This window comes from Callospermophilus lateralis, chromosome 1 (genome assembly GCF_048772815.1).
Source record: "Callospermophilus lateralis isolate mCalLat2 chromosome 1, mCalLat2.hap1, whole genome shotgun sequence".
NCBI lineage: Eukaryota > Metazoa > Chordata > Mammalia > Rodentia > Sciuridae > Callospermophilus > Callospermophilus lateralis.
Window position 1 is genome coordinate 57,603,981 of NC_135305.1, and position 26,431 is coordinate 57,630,411.

General features: G+C 36.6%; 2 protein-coding genes across 5 annotated transcripts in view; one reads left to right on the forward strand and one right to left on the reverse strand.

Annotated features, from left to right (window-relative positions):
• Window positions 1-7,496, forward strand: part of Napepld (N-acyl phosphatidylethanolamine phospholipase D) — a 37,382-nt gene extending 29,886 nt beyond the window's left edge. For both annotated transcript variants that reach the window (XM_076834930.2, XM_076834919.2), the window contains exon 5: window positions 3,613-7,496. In XM_076834930.2, coding sequence (XP_076691045.2) covers window positions 3,613-3,759 — 147 coding nt within the window. In that variant the 3' untranslated portion in view covers window positions 3,760-7,496. The remainder of the gene's footprint in view (window positions 1-3,612) is intronic.
• A 43-nt stretch (window positions 7,497-7,539) lies between these two features.
• On the reverse strand, window positions 7,540-26,384 carry Armc10 (armadillo repeat containing 10). Of its 3 annotated transcripts, none has more exons than XM_076834953.2 (7): window positions 26,003-26,384; window positions 21,384-21,529; window positions 17,452-17,586; window positions 14,611-14,787; window positions 12,798-13,016; window positions 10,388-10,459; window positions 7,540-9,319 (listed from the first exon to the last, which is right to left on the reverse strand). In XM_076834953.2, the coding sequence occupies exons 1-7, from the start codon at window positions 26,139-26,141 to the stop codon at window positions 9,065-9,067; spliced, it is 1,143 nt and encodes a 380-aa protein (XP_076691068.1). In that variant the 5' UTR covers window positions 26,142-26,384; the 3' UTR covers window positions 7,540-9,064. The 3 variants fall into 3 exon arrangements, with proteins under 3 accessions (XP_076691068.1, XP_076691058.1, XP_076691073.1); XM_076834943.2 differs by having other exon boundaries at window positions 21,384-21,532; XM_076834958.2 differs by lacking the exon at window positions 12,798-13,016 and having other exon boundaries at window positions 21,384-21,532.
• Between the last annotated feature and the right edge of the window lie 47 nt (window positions 26,385-26,431).

The following is a 26,431-nucleotide window of genomic DNA, read 5'->3' on the forward strand; positions in this document are numbered from 1 at the left end:
CAATCAGAATTCCCAATCCTGAGTCATGATGTAGCTACTCTTAGTCATGCTGTCAGGGGATGGAATAGAATGAGTGAATAAATGAATAACTTTGTGGGGTACAGAGGATGAATGAATGAGGAAGGAAGAGAGAGGAGTTTCATATATCATTTATAATAGGTATCAGTGCCTTAGATGAAGTTATTTTATTAAACCTGGGCAAAGAAATGAATCAAGATTAACTCCTAGACTTTTAGCTTGAGTGATTGGGTAGGCAGTTGTGATCTTCATTGATACATGGGCAAGATAAGAGGAGGATCAAAACCTCAATCTGAGAATTATTGTTACTCACATATCTGTGATTGGCACGGTTGGGTGTGGTGGCATATGTCTGTGAACCCAGAGACTCCAGAGACTGACGCAGGAGTTTGAGGCCAGCCTCAGCAACTTAGTGAGACTCTGTCTCAGTAAATAAAAAGTATCCGGACTGGGTGTGGTGGTGCATACCTGTAATACCATTAACTTGGGAGGCTAAGGCTTGAGGATTCCAAGTTCATGGCTATCCTTAGCAATTTTGTGAGGTCCTAAGCAACTTAGTGAGACCCAATCTCAAAAAGCAAAAAGGGCTGGGATGTGGCTCAGTTATTAAGTGCCCCTGAGTTAAATCCCTAGTACCCAACAAAAGTGTTGGTATAGCTCAGTGGTATAGCACCCTTGGGTTCAGCACCCCAGTACTGAGAATAAGAAGAAAAAAAGAATTATTGTGTTATTCAGCCTTCATGTGTTATTCCTGTTATAAATCTAACCTCCATCTTTATTTATTAATGAAACATATAATAAAAAGTCATAGCTTTTAATCCTTTGAAAGTTGTTCACATTTAGGGCTGGGGCTGTGGCTCAGGGGCAGAGCACTTGCCTTGCACATGTGAGGCACTGGGTTTGATCCTCAGCACCACATAAAAATAAATAAAGATATGGGGGAAAAAAGATTTAAATCCTAAAAAAAAAAAAAAGAAAGTTATTCACATTTTGATGTTAGTTGAATAACACTAGACAAACATGAGTTTATTAAATTGTAAAGTAGATGAGATTTTCTAAGAAGTTTAGCTTAAACTTCTGAACACTTTGAGATTCAAAAATTTCATATATAGCAACATCCAGTTTACCTAAAATATGGTATGTGGATTTCCTAGAACATGTGTTTAAGCCTCAAAACATTAAATCATTAGTTTTGATGGAAACAGACTTCAAGCATTATATAATATGTAAGTTAGCTTTCTAATTGACCAGGGTCTTGATTGTAGAAGATTCTAAAATAGGGATCCCTTTTAGAACTTAGTTGTTGTCTAGGACTGCTTGCCTTTCCTTTATCGAATCCAGAATGCTGGGAACTCTGCTTTCCCCACAATCTCACTGATCTCTGATTTACCACCTTGCTTCTCCGTAGCTGTTTGCTCCTAGGCTGTACGGCATTTTTATCTCCTTTGTGGACTAAAGTGCTTGGATCAGGAGATTGTTATCAATTACTCAGAAGGGTTTTTTACCTAATTCCAGGGTTATCTTCTAGATGGTTGAAATAGATAAGAATTAACCTATGAAAAAACTCAGAACAATATTGCTAAATCTAGGCAGATTAAAGGCAAAGGATGTCTACTCCCAGCTAAACATCAAAATCCACACTAAATCTACATACCACATCATGCACCACACTAAAGTTATATATAGCTTGATAAATAAATTATCAGTGTAAAGTGATGGTGTATATGTATTGTTGGGGTGAAAAGAATTTAACAAAAGTAGTTATTTTTCAATGAAAGAATTTTATCATTTTGAAATATTTTCTAAAAAATTGCAAGGGAAATTTCTTGACTTAGGTTATTATTTAGTTAAATTCTATTGGCAATATATTAGTGATCTCCTTTCTATATGTATAAAATAGACTAAAAGTAGGTTCCTGTTTTGTGTCATCCATTAATTGGTTATCTTCAGTAGTCAGTGGAAAGATATTCGTAACCCTTTAAAAAGAGTCATACATGAACAAGTGAGCAAGGGGGGAATATTGCATATGCATTTTAAGCCTCAAGAAATGTTTTGTGGCTTTCCTTGTTTCTCACTGGCTGTCCCTTCTTAGTCTCTCTTGGTAGCTTTTCATCTCCCTCCCCCTAAACATTGAGGGCTGCAGGTATTAGTCCTTGGACCTCTTCTTTTCCAATTGTTTCCTCCTTTAAGGATCTCATCCAGCCTTGTGGCTTTAAGTACCATCTACCTGCTGTGCCTCTCTAGCTCATATCCCTCCTTCCTCCACCATCATCCACATTTATATATCTATAGTTGTCTCTTGACATCCCCCCCTTGGATATCCATTAGGTGTCTGAAAGCAAACTTTCTGATCTTCCTTCAAACTTCTTTTACATCTCAGTAAATGGCAACTCTGTCTGCCCAGTTATTTAGGCTAAAATCTTAATGTCTCTTTCTCACATCCTTCTCCTGGTACCCCCTCCCCACCCTGCCTACATACAATCAACTTAACATTAGACTGTATTCAGAATTTGACCACTTCTTACCTCCTTCATTGCTACCACTCTGCCCCTTACATCTGCTTAACACTATAGAGGGCAGTGACCTTTAGAACTTGAATTAGATCATGACACTCCTTTTTTCACACCTTTTCTAATTGAAGTTAACAGGGGTCTGGTGGTTGGGGGGAAAGCCTTAGAATGAAGGAAAAAATAGCTATTATGCGATGTAGAGACTTAGACCAAATGAGAAATAACCAGCTGGGCACAGTGGTGGAGCATGCCTGCAATCCCAGTGACTTGGGAGGCTGAGGCAGAAGATTTGCAAATTTGGCCTGGGCAATTGAGCAAGATCCTTTGGTAGAGCACCTCTGGATTCAATCCTTGATACTACAATAAACAAACAAACAAAACACCACCAAATACTAATGACATGATTTAGCTTTATACTTCTAAATTTATTTATAAATAACTATTTTATTCAATATACAGTGGACTCACCTTATTTGGAAAATATTTGGGTGAAAACATTCTGGAACATACTGTATGCCGTCTTCCCTTTTTATTGAGCTATGAAAAATTGAGGAAATCAAGGGACCTAGGGAAACTTACCTATAGTATCTCTTCTCTGGGGGTCCTTTTTCAGTCTGCAGACTAGTTTCTACATGTGGCTAGAGGTTTTGATTCCATAAGCCCTTCTCCAGCCAAAAATATTTGCTCTAGCATTCTCTCTCTCTCACACACACACAGATTTTTATATGCTTCAAAAATGTTAACATTCAATTCTCTATGCCATTTTTAGCAGATTCCACAATAGATTGAAATTTTAACAAATCAGACTTCATATAATCTTATTGGTGTTCAGTCTAAGGTGGCATCACATTTGATATACAGTTGTTTAGATATATTAATTTCTATCTATTAGTAGACATTTCTGTTGATATCATAATGACTCAGACTGTATTAACAAATATGATTGACTCATTTGCTAATAATTCAATTAAAAAGGGAATTGTTTTATGAAGGATTTGTTGGTTACTTCAGTTTGAAGTTTAATTTGAAATATCACCCAACCATGTGTTATTAATTTCTTTTTCTTCATTCTGCCCTTTGCCAGCATTACTTAGAGCCTCCAGTGAAACTGAGTGAAGCTCTAGAAAGATATGGACTTAAGACTGAAGATTTTTTTGTCTTGAAACATGGAGAATCAAGATACTTATATAATGAGGATGAAAACTTTGAATATGAGCACAGGAGCTTTTGATGAAAAAAGCATCATTTGATGTAAATTTGAAGGCAAATGACAAGACTAAGCAAGTCATGAATATTATGATATTTACACTTCTGCAAGTGTGTTTTATGTTTTGTGTAATAACTTGCTATGATGACTAGCTTATATAAAAGAAATGTTCAGGAGTGAGTCATTTAAATAACGAGTTGACAATGTGGATTTAAAAATCTTACATTAATGGTATAAGCAATGCAATAGAAATTATTTACTACTTTAGCGGTGGTAGAATTTTCTGAGATAATGAAAAACTTGATCCATTTGTTTTTTAATTTTTTCAGGACCTCTACAAGGTGAATCAAGGTTTTATAGTTATCTAGATTTTTTTAGACGCCTGTATACATACCCTTATATCTTTTTTTCCCCCCCTGGGTACCAGGGATTGAACTTGGGGGCACTCAACCACTGAGTCACATCCTCAACCCTATTTTGTATTTTTATTTAGAGACAGGGTCTCACTGAGTTACTTAGCGCCTTGCTGTTGCTGAGGCTGGCTTTGAACTCAAGATCTTCCTGCCTCAGCCTCCTGAGCTGCCTGGGATCACCAGGCACTCATATCTTTCTAATATTCACATGGTAATAAGTGATAAAATCGATTCCCACATGCTTAAAAACATAGCAGTTCTTGTTCTATCAAGACTAGCTTATATGTCAAATGTTAAAGTGATTTATTTTATTAAGCACACAAATACAGGATTTGGGACAAGTTATCATTTTAAAAGATTTTTAAAATTGATTGTGGCAAGATATACATGATCTTAAATTTCTTGTGAAGCCATAACCACCATGAACTTAAATTTTTAAAAGAGGGGTATATTTTACTGCACCTCTACAATCTCCAAATTAAAAGCTCTTACTAGGGCAGAGGAAGGGATATGAGAAATGATTTATGAAATTTTCTATTTTTAATATAAAAGTGAGACCTTCTACTAAGCACAAATGTAGCTACAGTAAAATATTTTACAGATGGGATAAATGCAGATCTTAAATGTGAATAGGCCATAACACTTTGAATTAAATTTTACTTTCTCTATGTACATCCCCCCCCTTAGTTCTAACCCTAATGTATCAGTAAGATTTATTTTATAAGTACTTTTGTTTTACATGATTCAGATGTCATATATTTTTATATTAAATGACTTATAAGCATAACTGTACTTTTTATTAAGGCAGTGTGGCATACCAGTGGTAAACAGAGATTTCTGGTTGTTGGCTGACCTGAGTTTTAGTCTTAAATAAGGCACTGTATTCACTTGCTTGTTCTGAACCTTCTTAAAGGAGTGAGCTGTATTAGGTACTAGTTGAGGCCTGTTCTGTGTTCCTTATCTGTAGACATAGTGAAATAAACTTTATCCATACAAAATAATTAGAATAGGTTTTCTACACCAAATATACAAACTTAACAGTGCTCTATAATTTGCACATATGTATGCATGCCAAAAATTGCCACTAAATCTGAATGTTAGTCCTCTCATTTCATCATGAATTTTCTGTGTAACCTGAAACAAATCACCTATGCTCACTGTGCCTCAGTTTCCTCACATGTAACAAGAGGATAATTTTCTCCTACCTCCAACACAAGTAGGATAAATATTTTTTTATTATTATTTTTGGTACCAGGGATTGAACCCAGGGACGCTTAACCACCGAGCTACATCCCCAGCCTAAATATTTTTGAAAGCACTTTTAAAATCTAAGGGAGAAAATGATTTCCTAAAATATCACTGCCTAATACAGATAGGCACATTTGAAAGCTGAAAATAGGCTAATGTTTTTTGATAATATATTGTTCCTGTTGCATATTTATGCTTACATATTAGGACACCAAACAGTACACTCATTTTGTAGATTTGGAGAGTAATAGCAAATATAAGCGATCTCTATCAAAATTTAATATTTTTATCTAAAAGGTTCAAATCAATCAAGGGGAAATGTATACACAATGTATATGTATGTATAAAGTATGTGAATGTATGATTTGGGGGCACAAAGCACAAAAATTCCCCATAAGAAAAAGAAACTTAAGAAAAAAACAACATAAACTTTTTCACTCTAAGCAGATGTGTATCCAGATGTTAGGGTTATGGTGGGTTAGCTCGAGGCATATTGCCCTAACACTAGTCAGCATTCTTGTGGTCATCTTCCTTGAACTGAAATTCATCTCTTACCTCTCTGCTATGAGCATCCAAACATATCTTAGATATTTCTTCTCCCTGAATGAATGGCCTTAATATTATTTTTGTATTCACATGTACTGTTTAACTCAGAGTCTCTAAGCACTTTAAATTGTATTCTAGTGCCATTTAATTGAGCCAGCCTTATTTTTCTAGGCTTCCCTGCTTTGATTTTTATTGCCATTCATCTTTTTTCCCCACATTTTTTTTAATTGATGCATTACCATTTGTGTTCTTTTTACATTGACATTTTTATTCATTAAGTACATCAAATGTCATTGTTCCTTGTCACAACTACCTTATTGAGTGGTTTCCAGTTTTTCACTTATCTACAATTTGAAGGGTTTATGTGCAAATGAAAACAAATTTTGAAAAAATAGACAAATCCAATCTCTATCCTCAGTCTAGTCTGATATACATTATAGTACTTTAAAATCTATCTTATAAGTTTCATGTTCTTTGATTAGCAAGCATCCTGAGGATGCTCACTTTGATATACTTTACTGCCTAAGGGTAGGTCCACTGGTGAGACATACCTCCTAATAAAAGTGATGGTGTGTTGGGTGTGGTAGTCCATGCCTGTCATCCCAGCTACCTGGGAGGCTGAGGTAGGACTATGGGTTCCAGACCAACCTGAGCAACTTACTGAGACCATGTCTCAAAAATAAAAAAGGTGGGGATGTAGCTTAGTGGTAGAGCATCCCTGGGTTTAATCCTGAGTAACCACTCCCACAACAAATAAAAGGTAAAGATGTGATGACCTACATAGAAAAGATCTATTTGTATATATTTATTATGAATTCTTCCGAAACAGTTAAAAATTACTCCTCTTCTTTAGCATGTTGATATTTCATAATTAATGCTGTGATCTCTAGGAAGTGTCATTACTTATTCAGACTAGTAAGAGAGGAAAAGACAGGGAGATTTAGAATCTGATGTGTCTAAAGCATATTAAATACAAATCATATCCTGGTTTTTAATATGTGCACATTTTGAACACATAGCTTCATTTAATAGGGAAACAGATTTTTAGAAAAACTGTTACAAAGACATGTGCCTTTTGGGGAAATAATACCTGTGTTGTGTCACCAATATGAAAGTATTATTCTTAGCTATCATATTATATTATATTACTACTCTAGCCCATTGGGAATTCCCATTTTTCATCTTGTATTGCATCCTTTTTCTACTGAAAATATTTCTTCAAAGGTTGATTTTTATATCAGGATAAACCTGATAACACATATTTTTCTGTTTGAGGATTTGTGACTTCCTGTAGCAACAGGTTTATATCTGTGTATTTGCAAATGAAACTTAAAGCACTCTCAAAGCTTTTGTCTTAAGTACACAAGTGTAAAGCTTCTGCTTGCCTATTGATTTACTTAATGCTAAGCACGTTGAGGACTATGAACTTGAGTATTACAGAAGCTGGCTGCATTCAGATATATCAAATTGTTAATAAATACCTTATGGGATAAATATACTATTTAAATAGATAATAACTAAAAATCTTTATATTGTAATTCCAGACAAGTAAAACATGGATAAAATTAATAAAGTACTGTCAAGGGAAGAAAATATGTACAGACTTGTGACTTTTTATTAAAAAAAAAACAAACAAAACTATACAATTTCTGATCAAAGTAAAAAAAAATTCAAACAGTAGAAATAGGTATACATAGGTAAGTCACATTCCCATATCCAGCCTCGCTCCAGGAGTTTATAAGCATAAATATTTTGCATTTAAAAACCACTCATGGGATCATAATGTACATACAGTCTTTCACATGTACTTTAAAAGCAACCATATTTCATGGATGTCTTTCTACATCAGCACATTCAGGTTCACTTAATTTTTTTCTTTTTTAAAAGACTGGCTAATTGATTTAACCAGTTGGCTACTGGATGGACATTTTGATTGATCCCAGTATTTTACATGTAATATCTTTACAACTAGCTTACTGAAGGGGAGTGGGTGAATACTAAAAAACATTTTCCCCTAAAAGTTTACATTTTTCATTATCTAGAAATGATGAGAATAGATTTTTTTTTGTGCAGGAATCAGACCCAGGGGCACTTGACCACTGAGCCACATCCCCAGCCCTTTTTAATAGTTTTATTTAGAGAGGGTCTTGCTGAGTTGCTTAGGGCCTTGCTAAATTGCTGAGGCTGGCTTTGAATTTGTGATCTTCTTGCCTCGTCCTCACAAGCCACTGGGATTACAGGCATGTGTCACTGTGCCTGGCTGATGAGAACAGATTCTGATAATTAAAAGACCTTTGAAAGCAGTATGGCTGGGTTGGCAGGTGGACTTGAGAGCTCAGGATCTCATTGCTATTAAAAAAAAAATAGGGCCATTCTATGGTAGTTCAGAAACAATGAATTAATCACAAACCAATGCTGTCTCAGAAGAGTAACTGCAAATCAGTTCAGAGTAGAGGGAGCCAGGTGTGATGGTGCATACTTGTAATCCCAGTAGCTTGGGAAGCTGTGGCAGGAGGGTCACAAATTCCAGGCTAGCCAGCAACTGAGAGAGACTCTATCTCAAAAAAGAAAAAGAAAAGCAGGGGATGGGGTACTGGGGATGTGACTAAGTGGTTAAGCACTCTGGGTTCAATTCCCAATACCCCCCCCCAAAAGGTAGAAGGTTACTGCTTATGTAGAGGAAATAACTAAAATATCTCAGCATATAGCGAAATAACTGGTCTTAGTTCAAGCTCTTATATTCACTTGGTATCAATAAATGGTCCAAAATAAACCTGAAGACCATAGCAAGTTATAGAGGTTGAGTATTCCTTATCTGAAATACTTGAGAACAGTATTTCAGATTTTGGAATTTTTCATACTTTGGAATATTTGCATAATAGACTTACTGGTTAAACATTCTTAATCCCCAAACCCTAAAATACGAAATGCTCCAGAATCTCAAATTTTGAGCATTGTGTGAGATTAGAGATGTTCCACCTGTACTGTGTTAAAGATGAAAAGTGATATTTGCTGCTCACATACAATAGCTGAAAGAATCCCTCTATAAGGAAAATGGAAAATAATTTTCGGTGTATTAACTTCCAGACTGCATTACTCTTTGGAAAAATATGATCAACCAATCAGAATTTTGGTATTATTGTTAGAGCCTTTTCTTTCACATCCACATCATGATGATAAACTAGAGCTCTCATCTTCTGGGCACATTCTTCTCCATATAACAGGAAAAACAATGAACCTTTAGAGAAAAGAGGCTGAGTAGCTAACTGACCTTCCATTCTGAGGCAGTTATTTATATTTTGAAATAGTGTGAGTACTCGAAGAAGAATCTCCTTAGCTACATGGCCGTCATAAAGGGAAAGGAATGATGAATCCACCTGGAAGAGGAAGCAGTATCACCGTCATATTTTAACACTGCATTGAATATTTTACATTTCTAAAATGCTGTCACAGAAAATTAACCCTGACTGCATAACTTACACATGTAAAATCTTAGGCACCCTTATGTTATATACTAATGAGAAGAGGTTTTGTGGGCTGGGGATGTGGCTCGAGCGGTAGCGCGCTCGCCTGGCATGCGCGAGGCGCTGGGTTCGACCCTCAGCACCACATAAAAATAAAATAAAGATGTTGTGTCCACTGAAAACTGAAAAATAAATATTTAAAAAAATTCTCTCTCTCTTCTCTCTTAAAAAATAAAAAAAAGAAAAAAGAGAAGAGGTTTTGTGTTTTAGCTAAAGAATGATTTCCTTGGAATCCCAGAATGTGGTAATTTGAAGAAATATCCATATTCTTTTTAGGATCCATCATACAGTTTTCATGAGAACTCATTAACTCATCAAATATTTACTGCTTACATCAACTAATTAGAATTTTGGCATAATTTTAGAGAACAGGGATGAGCAAATGAACCAGATGGTTCCTTTTCTGCAGGAAATGAACTCTATTCTATCTCAGCACCACTTCTGCTTCCTTCAGAACACTCAACAGTTTTTAAATTATCTTGTTCATTTGTTACCTATTTTTGTCTCCACTACACCATAAGCTCTAGGATAACACACGTACTCACTGGTATGTCATGGATTCCAGCCCCACATTTATCACATACATTCTGGGTATCCAGTATTGCTAAGGCACATGTGCACAGAAAGAGACCAAGTATAAAAGATGTGATGTCAAAAGTGTACCCTACCCAAAATTTGGCTGACAGAAAAAATATAATTTATTATTCCTATGAAGAACCTTTAAAAATTATTTTTAAAAGTAAAATAAATATGCTTGTTACAGAAAATTAGGAAATTCATGTATACAAAGAATAAAAGCAACAACTTAATATTGTTCTTCAGAGATAAGCTCTGTGAACATTCTGTGATAAATCTTTCCAGATTTATTTGTCCAAATCTCTTTATAAGTGTATTTACAAAATAAGTATGTAATCTATTTACTTGGGCTCTGAGTAGTCCTTCTGTCATGGCTGGGTTTTCAGACAAATTTAAAAGCAGCTTCAAAACTTGAACCTGAAATAAGAATATTAGTTTATTTCAGACCAATAAACATGACTTTTCTGTCCCTACCATGTTATCCTCTTACCATGTTCCCCTTAAATTCTTGCCTGTGCTTCGAGGCCTGGCTCAAATTCTCTCTACTCCATGAAATCTCTCTCTCTGAACTCTTAGAACACTTGGCATCACTGTCAGCAGTTAGCAGGGAGCAGTGTTATTTTAACCTTTACTTTTCTAACTACACTATTGAGACAGGAAGAATATTGTGAATGTCTTTACAATCCCCACTCATACAAACATAACACTCTTAAAATGTGGCTTCACATATGTTAAATGATTTTTATAAGAAATAAATGTGAAATATGTATAGTGAAAAGGGATCTTTGGAACAAATCTCTCAAAGCTTAGTTCATTTCTACTGAAAGAATGAAAACTTTTCAAAAGTTTGGTTACCAAGATTAAATAAATAATATGGCCTTTTAAAAAATTGTTTTGACTTTGATATTATATTTTTATATGAAAAATATTTCGCAATATAGGACAGTGATATAACTAGCAAACAAATGTTAATTAATAGCTGACTAGCTAAAATACCAGCATTCTTACCACTTAATTCTGAAAAATCAAGAATAAAAATATTTAAATTCAATTTCCCTTTTAAATACATGTAAAACTAAACTATACTTTTTTAATATTTATTTTTTTAGTTCTAGTTAGACACAATACCTTTATTTATTTTTATGTGGTGCTGAGGATTAAACCAGGGCCTCGCATGTGCTACGTGAGCACTCTACTGCTGAGTCACAACCCCAGCCCTTATTCTTTTTATGAGAGATTTGAAATTAAAACAAGAAGGTAGAGGGTATTAAAGTCAGGAAAAAGCAAAAGAAGTTCTTTTTACTAAATCTAGGCAAGAACATGGATGCGCATTTTATAAAACTTTTTGATTACCAAGGCAATAGATGTTTGTTGTAGACTTTTTTTGTGTGTGTGTGTGCTGGAGATCAAACCCAGGGCTGCCACACATGCGAGGCAGTGATCCATAACTGAGCTACCCCTTCAGTCCTAGAATAGTTTTAAGTACAAAAAGGTACAAAGAAAGAAGTTCCCTCATATTTCTAAGACCAGAAATGATCTTAGACCAGTGATTACTGAAGTTTTAGTGTTTTCTTTCTGTGTTTTATGCCCATATCCTATACTGAATGCTTACAATTCCTTTGATCATGTACATACTAATTATTTGTTAAGGAGAAGGAGAAGGATATAAGGCTTTGCTTAATCTTACTTTTATCAGCAAATTTTATTTTTATAAAATTAATGCATGGGGACAAGGTAAAAACAAAAGCTACTGTCTTAGTAGGTCACTACTAAATGGATACACAGAGATCATGTTCTCCAAACAGATACTCTTATTAAATCATGGCCTTATAAGGTGGTTAAGTAAAAGAGATTTCTGACTCATTAATGCACTTTGGGGGACAGGGGTCACTGTGAGATTTAATCTGTCTAACTGACTGTCTATACCAAGAATAAATGTTAGGGGGAAAACACCTGGCTCCAATGTCAGTGAAATATGAATTAGGAAAACAGGAACAAGAGGTGTTAAACAGATGGTCCTGCACCTATGACATAAGCCTGGATAAAGTCAATCAAATCCAAAAAGGCTCATGAGTAGTAAATGAGGGCAGGTATACCAGGGAATATTAAGAGCAATAGGTAATTATTATTCTGTACTAAAAGGTGATGTTGCTATCCTATGTAGAAGAGAGTTAAACAGGAAGAAAATAACATAAAGTTAGAGGAAAACTATAGGTTAAAGAAATATATATACTGTATTTTGGTTTGAAAAGGCAAAGTCCTGTTTTTCCCTCTTGTCATCTGCGCCATCTTGTGGTGACTATAGGACATTTATTTTAAGCTGCTAGCTTTTTCCCCCTCATTGCAGATATAGCAAGCACAGAATTTATCTTAATTAACCTTCCACTATTTGTATTTTGTTATAAATGAATGGTGTGCCCAAAAGTCATTAAAGTACAGTGAGATCAAGGCTTAAGCAAAGAAAGATTTTGAAAAAGCCACTTTGGTGGTTATTTACTAAGAAAATATCTAAAATAGATACATATGACTCCAAAATTTGATTTTTATGGGGAAATATTTAAGATTAGTGGAAAGGTTCCCAGGTGACAAAAATTAAAAAAAAAAAAAAAGAAATAAATTCTCAGTCCCAGAAATTATAGGCAACATAATGGAAAAATAAAACATACTATTGTGATGTGATTCTTTTTGAAAGTTATAAATTGCATTAAAACACAAACTATATCTCAGACAGATACATACAGACCCAAGGCCAGACCTGCCTGGCTCTGCACTCAATCAGAGTTGCTCCTGGGGTTCTGGGTAAAGCAGCTAGAGACAGACTGAGAAGAGGTTTTTCTTGTAGTAACCACACCATGGGATAAGAAGGGAGAGTGTTTTCATGAGTCCTCATGGGTTGGAAGTCATCTTGCTTCACTGGACAGAGTGTTGATAGGAGCATGCATGTTGGAAATTGCCTGGGGATGTAGCAATATTGCTGAAAGAGGATTAACTCTTAGGTCTATATTTTTTTTATTTTTATTTTTTTGTGGAGCTGAGGTGCAAGTTCTGTATCATTAAGCTACATCCCTAGCCTTTACATTTAATTTTGAATGCCTATAGGTAAATCTTGGACCAGATCTAAATAAGTTTGGCTGTGGGAAATGTGGAAAAGCCCACACAAACACCTCAAAAACAGACCACAGTGAGGTTGTCCGATAATCACATCCTTGATAACCTCAAAAATTACTGCAGCAACAGCAGGACATTAGGAGTATGGCTTCATATTTGGTCCTTCTAAAACTGTGCATTTCTCTCTCAACTATCCCAGAGAACACAGATCAATATAGTAAAACCCCAATGAGCCATCAACCTAACTTATGAGAATATTTGATTAGTCTACATTCTGTTTCATGCAGTCTTGTCTTGAAAAATGACAATGATGAGAATCATACTAACAGGGAGAAACTTCAGAGAGCAGCTCAGAGAGCCTACTTAATTCAGCCCCACCTCTGTTGCCTCCTACATCTGCAGAACTGGACAAAGTGAAGTACTGCATTATTTTTCCTACCTAATTCACTTCATTTACTACTGTTTAAAGTGGTGTTAGAAAGATTTTCTACAAACGGATGAAAAAAATGTTGTTAACCCTGAGGTAAGTAAAAAATTGAACTACCACTATTACTCAGATTCTTGTTAATCACAATTTTTCTATTTGTGGTTGGGGTGAGATAGCTACTTCACGTTAGTAAAAGGTCATTTCACTGATTCATAGGAAATCTAATGAATATTGATCTACAGAAACGTGAAACAGTGAATCATTTTCACAAGTTAATTTTGCAATTCAATATTAGGGAATAAAAATAATGTACTTTCTTAGACCCAGTCAAACCTTTTTAATAAATCTTGACTAAACTTTCTCTTTTCTGAGGGACATCAACCTAACATAGATGGCCTGGAAATTCAATGTCAATCTTTTTTTTTGGCACTGGGGACTGAACCCATGGGTGCATTACCATGACCTATATCCTCAGTTCTTTTTTAAAAAACTTTTATACATATGTGGTTTGTGTGTGTGTGTGCGTGCACATGTATACACACACACACACACACACACACACACACACATTTTCTTATTTGAAACAGGGTCTTGGCTAAATTGCAGAAACTAGACTTGAACTTAATCCTTCTGCTCCAGCCTCCCGAGTCTCTGCAGGTGCCACTGCACCTGGCTTTCAATGTCACTCTTTTTTTTTTTTTTTTAGGTACCAGGGATTGAACTCAGAGGCATTTGATACTGAGCCACATCCCCAACGCTGTTTTGTATTTTGTTTAGAGACAGGGTCTCACTGAGTTGCTTAACACCTCGCTTTTGCTGAGGCTGGCTTTGAATTCATGATCCTCCTGCCTCAGCCTCATAAACTGGTGGGATTATAGGCATGAGCCACTGGGCCTGGCTTTGATGTCAATCTTAACAAGCTTAATGCACAAATAATAATAATAATAATAATAATAATAATAATAATAATAATAATAAGCTAATGCAACAGCTCTTTGACCTTCAAGTAATAACCACTTCACTTTTTTTTTACCTTCGTGTTTCCATTTCCAGTAAGTAACACCTGGAACAGGTCTGTAATGTAACTTTTCAGCATGTGCTGGTGGTCATTGGTAACAGTCATGTTTGTTAACACTCTCAGTCCAGCAAGCTGCACAGCAGAGTTCAGGGGACCAGAGAAGACATCCTCACAGATTTGTTTGATGTATATCTGAAGGCAGAAGTGGGGAAAAGTGAGCATCTTCAAATCTCCCAAACTTTTCTCACAGTGGAGTAAGGCAACTGTTCAAGATGAAACTGGTTCCTCAAAAAAGATAACATCTCTACCCAGCCCTCAAACAAAGATGACTTTTTTTTTTTTTTTTTTGGTGGAGTGGGGGGATGTGGATACCAGCGATTGAACTCAGGGACACTCGACCACTGAGTCACATCCCCAGCCCTATTTTGTATTTTATTTAGAGGCAGGGTCTCACTAAGTTTCTTAGTACTTCGCTTTTGCTGGGGCTGGCTTTGAACTTGCTATCCTCCTGCCTCAGCCTCCCTCGCTGTTGGGATTATAGGCACCTGGCCAAAGATGACATTTCTACCCAGCCCTCAAACTTTGATGACTTTTTAAAGCTGCTTTTGTTAATGCCTGGCATTGCACTGAGCATTTAAAAAATACACCTCATATAATCCTTTAATGAGGTGGGGGTTATAATGGTTAACTTACATCCAGAGACTTTAAAGTCTTTAAGGAGCTTAGGACCCTGTATAATGTCAGGTGGCGGACAATGTCCAAGTCCAGAGATCATGCTCTGAACACCAGTGGCCTTTCTTGAAGGGAGCCTCCCAATTCAATCCACTTTTTAAAACTGGTCTGGGTACAATAAGTTCAGGGAGGAAGATATGCAAAGCCATTTTGTATCATGGTAAATAACTTAGCAGAAGGGTTTTAAGAACTTCACCATTTCAGAAGTAAAGAATGGGGGAACAACATAAAGTAGAACTTTTCTTTAGAGTTATTTCTACCAAAAGTAAGCAGAGTAGGGCATGGTGGCACATGCCTGTAATGCCAGAAGCTTGGGAGACTGAGATAGGAGGATCATGAGTTCAAAGCCAGCCTCAGCAATGGTGAGGTGCTAAACAACTCAGTGAGACCCTGTCTTTAAATAAAATACAAAATAGGGCTAGGGATGTGGCTCAGTGATTGAGTGCCCCTGGGTTCAATCCCTGGTACCAAAAAAAAAGCAGAGCAAAATTATATTTAGCCAAAGGTTTTTCTTATTTTTCTCATATACATCTATCTATCTGTCTATCTTTCTACCTATCTATCTATATGTAAGTGTGCATGCACACGCTAGCGCATGTGCGCGCGGGGGGCACACACACACACACATATTTATCCCTTCATATTGTTGTTAACCACCACTGGCCCAAAGTAATGAATGTAATGCTGGTAATACTCCTATTTCACACATGGGAGAACAAAACCAGTATGATGAAAAGTTTTTTTGAAATTCTGTTTTCAGAAAAACAGTGTATGGCCATGATCTTTCTAGCTTGGAAAAATTATGTTTCACAGAAAATTGATATTCACATTACTAAATCGAAACTCCACCAAAATTTATAACTAGTAAGAAAAATTTTCTAATGTGAAGTGCTAAGAAATGACCAACATTCCAATTAGCCATTTTTAAGAAAATAAATAAATAAATATATCCATGTTGCCAAAGACAGTAATGACAATAAAGAGATTGAATTTTTAATCTAAACATTCAAGCTCTAAATTATATCTACAAGTCAACTGGCTTTCACTGCTTACAATTTTATTACATACTCTATCCTTTAAAAGCGGCATTTTTTTAGGGGCTAGGGTTGTGGCTCAGTGGTAAAGCACTTACCTTGCATGTGTGAGGCACTGGGTTCGTTCCCCAGAATGACATAAAAAACTAAATAAACAAAATGAAGGTACTGTGTCCATATACAATAAAAATATTTTTAAAAAGTGACCTTTTTTTAGTTGTTTGTAAGTCACCTATTTTTGTAAGATGCCAATGTCTTTCAAAGCACTTGCTAAAATGTGTTGAATATTTCCATCCTCATTGTATATGAATCTTTTTACCATTTCAATTCTAGTAACAAGCTTACCCAATGGGGCAGCTCAGTAATTTTTGGAACTGTGCCCACTTCAACTAATTCTTTCTTTTAGAATTCTCTCCTTGTTAAAAAAAAAAAAAAAAAAAAAATTCTTTCCTTCTTCATCTCCACCTATAGACACCTTAGACATTTCTAAGAGCCAGGTCAGATTCTACCTCTTACAGATATTTTTGGATGGCAATCTCTCCTTTCCATGTACTCAACAATGTTTTACCTATCCTTCCTTAAAGCAATCCATCATCTTCTGCCTTGAGTCATAAATATTTATGGATTTGCCTTACCCCACCTTGACTTTCTTAGAGCAAGTATTCTATTCATGCCTATACTCTGTACTACAAAGCAGTTGTTCAATAAATGTTGAATTCATTTCATATAATTTTTTATTTAGTCCTTCTGAAGTTTTCTAATTCTGGCCTGGTTCTTTTTTATTTATTTATTTTTATGCCTCACACATGCCAGGCAAGTACGTTTCCACTGAACTACACCCCACTCCCTCTGGCTTGGTTCTTTTTTAGCACCTTTGCATTAAACTGAACTCCAATTATAAAAGTTTCTTGTACTTCTTTCAGACTAGTTCAGGTTCCTCCCTCCTCTGCTTTATTCTCTATTCCTTTGAAGTTAATTCTTGCCATGAAGTTATACAGGATAGTCTAATGAAGCTTCATCATTTACTGTTTTATTATTTTCCCTTTTATATGTAGAAAACCTTATATATTTTTTATTTCAGACAGCTTACCTTTATTTTGATTTGATTTTCAACATTCACACTCAGATTATTTAGTGCATTTAAAGCTTTCTCTTTAATACTGTGGTTTGGATTGTTGATTTTGTCTCCAACAATTGGAATACCACCTAATTCTCGAATAACAGCCTAGAAGGGGGGGAAACAAATAGGACCATAACTTCAATATACATCCCCTTCACTGAACTGTGTGCAGATCTACAAATACAAAAGTTAATCACTTAAAAAAAGTTAGTCACTTTTAAGAAATACTTTCCCATATAAAAATCTTTCTGGAGCTGGCTTAAGTGGTAGCATGCGCGCCTAGCATGCGTGAGGCACTGGGTTCGATTCTTGGCACCACATAAAAATAAAATAAAGATATTGTGTCCACCTAAAACTGAAAAAAAAAAATCTTTCTAAGAAAACCTAATATTTTTTTTTTAAATTTTAATCTCTTACATAAAACAAAAATTGTACATATTTTGTAATGTTTTGATACATTTATATATTGTGTAATTGTTGAACCCACCTTGCAAAGAAAAGACCACCCACTCCAATTTTAAACCAAATTAAAGCAAGCTTATGTTGTGTACACAGAAGAGCTGATCAGTGACTGCCTCACCCAAGTACAGGGCCAGAAGACAGCCTCTGGTCTAAGAGAAAAGTTACAAAGGTGAGTATCTTGGAAGCTTACAGCTGACAGGGTTCTGATAAGCGTAATACAAGGGCAGACAGCAGGTTAATGATCTATATAGCTTAACATCTCAAAGTGGGAAGTAAACACATATTCCAATATCAAAGTCTGGGCTGGGGATATGGCTCAGTTGGTAGAGTGTTTGCCTTGCATGCACAGGGTCCCGGGTTCAATCCCCAGCACCACCAAGAAAAAAAAAATAGCAGCAGCAGCCACTGAAGGTTGCTGGATAGCAGAGTAAACTCTGCCTACCTTTCCAGGCTCATGCCCTGCCTCCCTCAAATGAGCTAAAGCATGCTATGGTTGTTCCTTACCAATATCCAGTTAATGAGGAGCAGCTGAGATTTCAGGGAGGGTTGTTATCTGGTCAGGGAGGGTTGTTATCTGGTCAGGGAGAGCCAGGCATGGGTAAGTTTAAAGCACAGGCAGGAGTTCCAAGCAAGTTTAAAACATCAAAGTGTGGTCAGGCCAAATAGAAATCTTGTTATTTTATAGTAAACAGAACTGAACTTTTCATGACCTTGTGTCAAGATGGCTCCCAATCTTAAAATGGAATTAGGCTGGGTTCATCATAACCAGTTTAAATGTACTATTTCTTTAAATATTTATCACTTCTTTATGGTGAAAATATTTGAAATCCTTTCTTCTACCTTTTTGCAATACATAGTATACAACTATTGTCTATTTTTTTTTTTTCCTTTTTAGGTACCAAGGATTGAACTTTGGGGCATTCAACCACTGAACCACATCCCCAGCCCTTTTAATATTTTATTTTGAGACAGGGTCTTGCTGAGTTGCTTAGGGCCTTGCTAAGTTGCTGAGGCTGGCTTTGAACTCATGATCCTCCTACCTCAGCCTCCCAAGCCTCTGGGATTACAGGAGCATGCCATTGTGCCCAGCAACTATTGTCTATTGATGACCCCACTGTCTACACATAATTCTGTGGGTAAAGAAAAGCAATCGAAAAGAAAATTATCAAGATATGTGATTATTTGTACTATAGTTATACAATGAAGATTTGCAGTTACTATAATGATTTTGAAGCAGTTAACAAATAAAATTATTTTACTTTGAAATGAGTTATGTGACTTCTTTATTACAGGCAAACTTGGAAAAGTGTTAAGATTTAGAATACAGTGTCTGTAATGTGTATTTTTTGGAATATGAGTCCTTCAAGTTGTTAACAGATGTCTCATTAAAAAGGAGGGGTTCAATAATTATGTGAGTTTGGGGAACTCTGGGTATAACAAGGGAAAACGTTTCCTTATTGTGAGGCAGTAACATGTTCATGTGCAATGGGAATCTCTTAAGAAGGGAGTAATGACTAATGTAGTTCTGTGAACTATACACAAAAGGGTCATTTTTCAGTGGTGGAAGTCAAAGCAATACATTAATATCTTGCAGAATTAGAGTTTCATACAGTTTGGAAAGTGGTGCCCAGATTTTCTGAGGAAAAACCATTCGATTTTTTGCATTATTAATTGCCACCCTGAGTTACCATGTGTCATTGGTCCCAAGATTGAAAGAAGTTATCAGTTGCTTTAATTCTCATAAGAAAAATAAGCTGAAAATTACTCTTCTCATGCCAGACATGTCATTCTGTCAGAAAAAGAAGAAAAAAAAAAAGACTGCCATCATCTACTTTTTACAAATTGCCCAATACTCTATGCTAAAGATGAGCTTAGCATTGTAGAAAAAGAAACTTCCCTCTGCAGTTCCAGGTTTTTTGAAGGACTTGCTATTACTAGGAAACAGTGCCCCCGCCCTTTTCTGTGTAGTTATGCAATGTAACCACAAGGACATGTTCTGAGAAATGGCTTATTAGGTTATTTCATCACTGTGCAAACATCATAGAATGTGCTTAACACAAACTAATAGGGCTACGTCACTTAACAGCATATTCTTATAGGGCTACCATGCCACATGAAGTCTGTCATAAAAGATCCTTAAGCACCATGACTACTGCTAAAGCACATCTAGGCACTATAATTGATGGTGAGGAGCAATGATTGCCATTGCTCAAGGGAATACTTGTTCACCAGTGGCTACTGACCCACTCTGACTACAACTTGTTTCAGAAGGATAGGAAACTATGGCATGGAAATATTCCAATACAGGTAAGTTAACAATTTAGTCACCATCTACTCTTTTATTGCCTAGTGCTCCTTTTCCCACTGGGTCAGATTGGTACCTCCTCTATTCCACACAGTCCCCTGGTGAGACTGTTGGCCAACTATGTTTACTGTCTAATTGTGTTGCTAGTGTGGCACACACATCCTGCAAGTAAGCCAGGCCTCACTCTTCATGGTCCATGGTCCTTTGCCTCAGAGACTGATCCAAAGGGTAGGTACCTAATCCTGGGAGAACAATGTTACATTCTGGATCATGAGCCATAAGGATGAAGGCCTAAGAGGCTAACGGCTTTCTTTCCATTCACTGAAGCAAATCTTTCTGGGCCAAAGACCAATACATAAAAAGCTGGCATAAGCAAAGCCAAAAGGTGAAGTACAAACTTGAACTAGATTCAGTTGTGCCTGATGCCAATGCTATTCTTAGAAGTCCAATATTTTCCCTTTTGGGCTTAAAATAACCGGGATTCTGTCACTTGCAACTGAAATAGTAGAATAATGTATAAATATTTTGTATATCTCCTTAAAAATCAGTAAATCCTGTCATTCTGGAGAAAACTGGACTGAAAGTATAAATTCAGAATATCCTTGCATTTATGATGTTAACAAATGGCATGATATTTAAAAAATTATAAAAATGTTTTGACTTGTTCTCTATGGGGAAGCAGGGAGGAGGAAGAAGAAGTATTCAAATAAAGCTTTTTAGTCTTGGTGTTAAGTCTCTACTTGTAAAAGCTACTTACATTGATTTAGGAGTTAACAGAGTGATCCAGGGACCATCTGCATCAGAACCATACTGCAAAGATCTATTACACAATTTAAAGCATGTACTTAAATGTTAGATGCTTTTATTGTTTTATTGAAGCACTGCTAACACTGATAAATGTTGGATAAACTTACTATAATATGCAATGCCAGTAATCAGCTTCATAGGGATCTAGCAACATATTAATAATCATATTACTGCTAGGCTGTGTTTTCAGAAGTAAACAAACATTATGTTGTAGGCATAAGTGAGGAGAAAATTGAGGCTCTAGGAGATTAAGTAACTTTTCCAGGGTCACAATTACTGCTAGTGTGTAAGAATAGAAGGAGCTTGTTTGCTGAATGAAGGTACTTACTTGGTTAGCTGAAAAGGCTGCATTGTTGCCCAGAGTGACCAAGGCTCTTTCCATAATTACAGGATCCTCAGTTGATTCAAGCAGGTAAAGGAGTTTCTGAAGTTGTTCAGCATTTAGAACATCATCACATGAATCACTGGTTAGGTCTTCTGCATGAGAAGAAAATTTAGTTAAAATTCATCTAAAATCAAGATGAATTTTTTTTTTTTTAATTTTAAAAACAGTATCAACACACACTCTTGTTGCTAGGCACAGTTTTAAGCACTTTACATGTTTTACCTCATTTAATCCTCAAGCAACTCTAGAAAGAAGAAATTTACAATTTATAAGTGGAAAACTGAAGCTCATACATGTGAAGTGGTCACTTGGTCTATGTCTATTAGTAAGACACTGTGTGCAAATAAGATACACCCCTAATAATGATAGCATTTTGTTTCTTCCTTTAAAAACCAGGCTCGCCTACCCAAAGTAACACTTCCCCCATATCACTGGTTAGTAACAGAATAGGTTTTCATTAAGTAGAACTTTTTTGACTATAATTTTATAATAACTCAAGCACACTGCCTGTGTGGCATTTTTGTATGTTTTAAAGGAACATGACTGGGATGCTAGAATAATAAATAGTCCTATTTGTGGTAATGACAGAAGTAAAATTATCATCATCAAGCTTTCTGATAAATGTAATCCTAATTTTTAAAGTTTTATAGATATTGGGTTGGGGATATAGCTCAATTGGTAGATTGCTTGCCTTGTATGCACAGGGTCCTGGGTTTAATCCCAAGCACCCCCCTCCAAAAAAAAAAAAAAAAGGCTTATAGATACTGTGACTAAAATATTTTTAATTAAATTTATATTTAATTCTTGTATACAATGTGTATATATAAGAAGCTACTGACTAAAGTATATTTATCTTATAGTCAGGTTACTTTATTAAACTTATTGCTTGTAATAGTTATTTAGTTAATTATTTTGGATTTTTCCAAATAAAAATTGTCATCTACAATCATAATTTTGCCTCTATTCTAATATTCACGCATTTCATTCTTATCAAGCTGACTGCAACTCTAAGACAATGCTGAATAATAGCTATGACAGTAGTCATACTTCTCTTGTTCTTGAATTTAATAGTGATACTACTTATGTTTCACCATTAAATATATTTGTCTTTGGTTTTTTGTATCATTTTCTTTTTGCTGGGGATTGAACCCAGAGCCTTTTGTATGTTAGGCAAGTGGTCTACTGGTGAGCTATATCCCCAACTCTACCTTTGGTTTCTGATGAACACTCTTCAACTTAAGAACATTTCCTTCTATTTATTCCTAACTTGGCTGCAGTTTAAAAATCAGAAATATTATCACAAATCAAATTATATTTATGAGATCACCATGTGGTTTCTAATATACTAATGCAATAAATGACATAATTTCCTTGCTATGAATTTCCTTGTATGTCCATCTGGCCTTGGTATATGTATTATTTCTTTAATTTCTGATAGATTTGCTAATACTTTAAGATTTTTACTTTTATTCATAATTGAGACAGATTTACAGTTTTTCATGCTATCTCTGTCAGGTTTTTGTATGAGACTGTTGAATGACCCCCCATATTTTTTCAATGCTAACAGTCTTAACAGTACAGGAATTACAAATTTCTTAAACTTCAAGACAAAAGAAAAGATCACCCTTCAAACTTTAAGTGTGATGATAATGAGTATTTCTCAAGCCTTTTAAAAAATAAAGGTGTAAAAACTCAAAGTGGATCGAGGACCTAGGCATAGACTAGAGACCCTAGAAGAAAGTGTAAACCCAGCTTTCCAGCATGATGGCTTAGGAAGCAACTTCTTCAAGAACACACCTAAAGTTCAATAAGTAAAATCAAGAATCAATAAATGGGGTTTTGGGTTGTAGCTTATTGTTAGAGTGCTTGCCTAGCATATGTAAGGCCCTGGGTTTGATCTTTAGTACTACATAAAAATAAATAAATAAAATAAAGGTATTATGTTCATCTACAACTAAAATTATTTTTTTTAAAAAAAAGAATAAATGGGACAATATCAAACTAAAAAGCTTCTTCCCAGCAAACAATCAAGAGCATGAAGAGAGACGGTATGGAATGGGAGAAAATATTTGCTGCCTGCATTTCAGATACAGCATTAACCTCCAGGATATATCCAGAACGCAAAAAACTTAACACCAAAAAGCAAATTACCTTCACAGAAGAAATACAAATGATCAACCAATAAATGAAAAAATGTTCAATTAGAGAAATGCAAATTAAAACTGAAATTTTATCTCATTCCAGTCAGAATGGCAATAATCAAGAATATAAGCAACAGTATTTGTTGGAGAGGATGTGGGGGAAAAAGGTAAACTCATACCTTGCTGGTAGGAATGCAAATGGGTAAAACCACTCTGGAAAGCGGTATGGAGATTGCTAAAAACAAACAAACAAACAAGGAATGGAACCACCATTTGACCTGGTTATACCACTCTTCAGTATATACTCAAAGGACTTAACATCAACATACTGCAGTGATGCAGCCACATCAATTTTTTTAGCAGCACAATTCACAATAGTTAAGCTATGGAGCCAAACTAGGTGCCCCTCATCAGATGAATAAATAAAGAAAATGTGGTATACATACACAATGGAATAAAGATTAATGACTTTATGACTTTTGCTGGTAAACAGATGGAACTGGTGACTATCATGCTAAGTGAAATAAGCCAATCCCAAAATACCAAAGGTCCAATGTTCTCTTTGATATGCAGATGCTAACACCCAACAAGGGGTGGGAGCAGAGGTGAAAAAAATAAAAGTTTAGTGGATTGGACAAAGGGGAATGAAGAGAATGGGGGATAGGAATAGGAAAGACAGTGGAATGAATCAGACTTAACTTTCCTATGTTCATGTGTGAATACAACACCAGTGAAACTCTACATTATATACAACCACAAGAATGAGATCCTAATTAGAATAAGTTATACTCCATGTATTTATAATATGTCAAAAAACACACTGCTGTCATGTATATCTAAAAAGAACAAATAAAAAAAAATAGAGGTGTAGTTTCAGGAAGAAAGGACTCTGAGCAATTTATTTTTAAAGTTGTCTGACCTAAAGTAATGATTCATTCCCTTTGTCCAAAAAACTAAACATTGTCAGAATTCACCAGGTTGAATCAGGATAAGTGAGAAGATATTTGGGTCCAGGTAAACTCCCCAATTATTTACACAGAAATACCTCTGACACAAGAGTCCACAAATTAGGCTAAGGGTAAATACACACCTCAATCACTTTTCCTTGTGACAAGAGACACCCAACTCACTTTTCTTAGAACATTTCCTTGAGTAAATTTGTAATTTTAAATCCTTTGTCCCTTTGATAGAAATGCAAATTTTAAAAAAGTAAATGCCAGTTTTACAATCCAAGGACAGTTATTCTTAAAGATTTGGGAGCCATCACCTTGAAATGGAAACATTCAAGTTGAACCCCAATCCCCTCAGTTCTGTGAGGGGATATTAGCTTAGGCACCTGCTTCCATTTTTTAACTACCTGCTTATCACAAAGGTCAACCCCCCCCCTTTCTGGATCAAGGCAACTAGTTAACACACATAACCACCCTATTTATCAATGAATCTGTGATGTAAAAACAAACAGTGCTGTCAAGTTTTCTTTCTTAAGGACAAGCTATTATTTATCTTGAGTTGTATATGGCCGGTTATAGAGGTGAGCCTTCTGTTTTGGAATTCCATTAGTAGACTGCCTGTGATGTTCGAGGCAATATGTCTTAATGCTTACTCAATAATACAGCTGTTTGGTTCATTACATCTGCGGAAGAGTTTCTTGGTTGGCAGATTTTAATTATTTTCCGAAAGTTTCCATGATCTGGACTAAGAGCAAGCTGTTAGAATTCTGAATGTACGGATTTAATCAACTTTTAGACAGAAACCTCATCATGGACTTGTCTGTTGGGGGAGTGTGCCTCGTGCTGACAATTGTTCCAATAACCAATACACACCCCCATTTCCAAGTTGCGAGACGGTGGATCATCTTGACAGTAAGCACTTCACATATTTTACCTCATTTAATCCTCAAGCAACTCTAGAAAGAAGAGTGGTGTGCTGGGTCAAGTGAGGGCAGAACTGCCCCTTTGGTGTTGACTCTACCAGGCAGCTGCAAACTTCCCTCTAGGGCTCCAGGACCCCAACACCCCTCCCTCGATCGGGGTATGCTTTGGTAACCCAAAGGCCCAGAACAAGCTTCAAAATGACAGGCAAAGCAACGCACAGGTTGCTTTGAAACCTCTCCTGATTTTCTGAGAAACCTGGTCTTCTGCTGTGTCGCCGATCGCAGGTACAAAAGTTTGGGCAAATTTTCCAACTCCAGATTTTGAACAAAGAAGTGGAAGCTGGGAAGCCCAGGTGGCAGGGCGGATCGTCTCTTGGGCTTCGGGACCCCGCGCATTTCACTAGCCACTCCTCTCTCTCTAGCTCGGCCCTTTCTTTTACTCCAAGGACAGGGAAACCACACAAGCCGTGGCGTCCTCGCCTCCATCCTGGCCCGGGATGGCCCCTGTACCGGTACCCAACCATCTGCAGGGCACCCCGCGACCTCACCTGCGGACCGCGAAGGGCGAAGCCGGCGCCCACCGCTCCTCCGCGGCTGGCCCCGGGTCAGTCTGTAAATGCAGTAGCAGGCGCCGGCGCCCAAGACCAGGCCCGCCGCAACCCAGCCCACGTCCCGCGCGCCGCCCATGCTGCGGCCGGGCCGGGACAGGTTGCTCAAGGGGGTCGACGTGGGGTCTCCAAAGCACTGGGGCCCAGCAGCGAGTCGATCACAACTCGGCAAGAGAAAGAAAATGGGGGCCTGAGCTCCGCCTCCCGGAAATTATGGCACTGTTAAATCGTAAACCCTCCCACTCGATCTCGCTGGTCCCCGGAGCTTCCACCAGGCGGGCCGGGAGCTGACTCCTGGAGAAGCTGCGTCGCTGCGACCGGGCGACCCTTACTGGGGCTTATTCCCTAGTTCAGCCCGCTGGGCAGGAG

Excerpts from the sequence above, each read along its gene's own strand:
- Armc10 (XM_076834943.2), bottom strand. The coding sequence starts at position 26,141 with ATGGGCGGCGCGCGGGACGTGGGCTGGGTTGCGGCGGGCCTGGTCTTG. Across the intron at positions 17,587-21,383 it reads CAGCCTTTTCAGCTAACCAA|GCTGTTATTCGAGAATTAGG; the intron begins GTAAGTACCTTC and ends CCCCCCTTCTAG. Across the intron at positions 13,017-14,610 it reads CTGGAAATGGAAACACGAAG|CAATATTGCTACATCCCCAG; the intron begins GTAAAAAAAAAG and ends ATCCTCTTTCAG.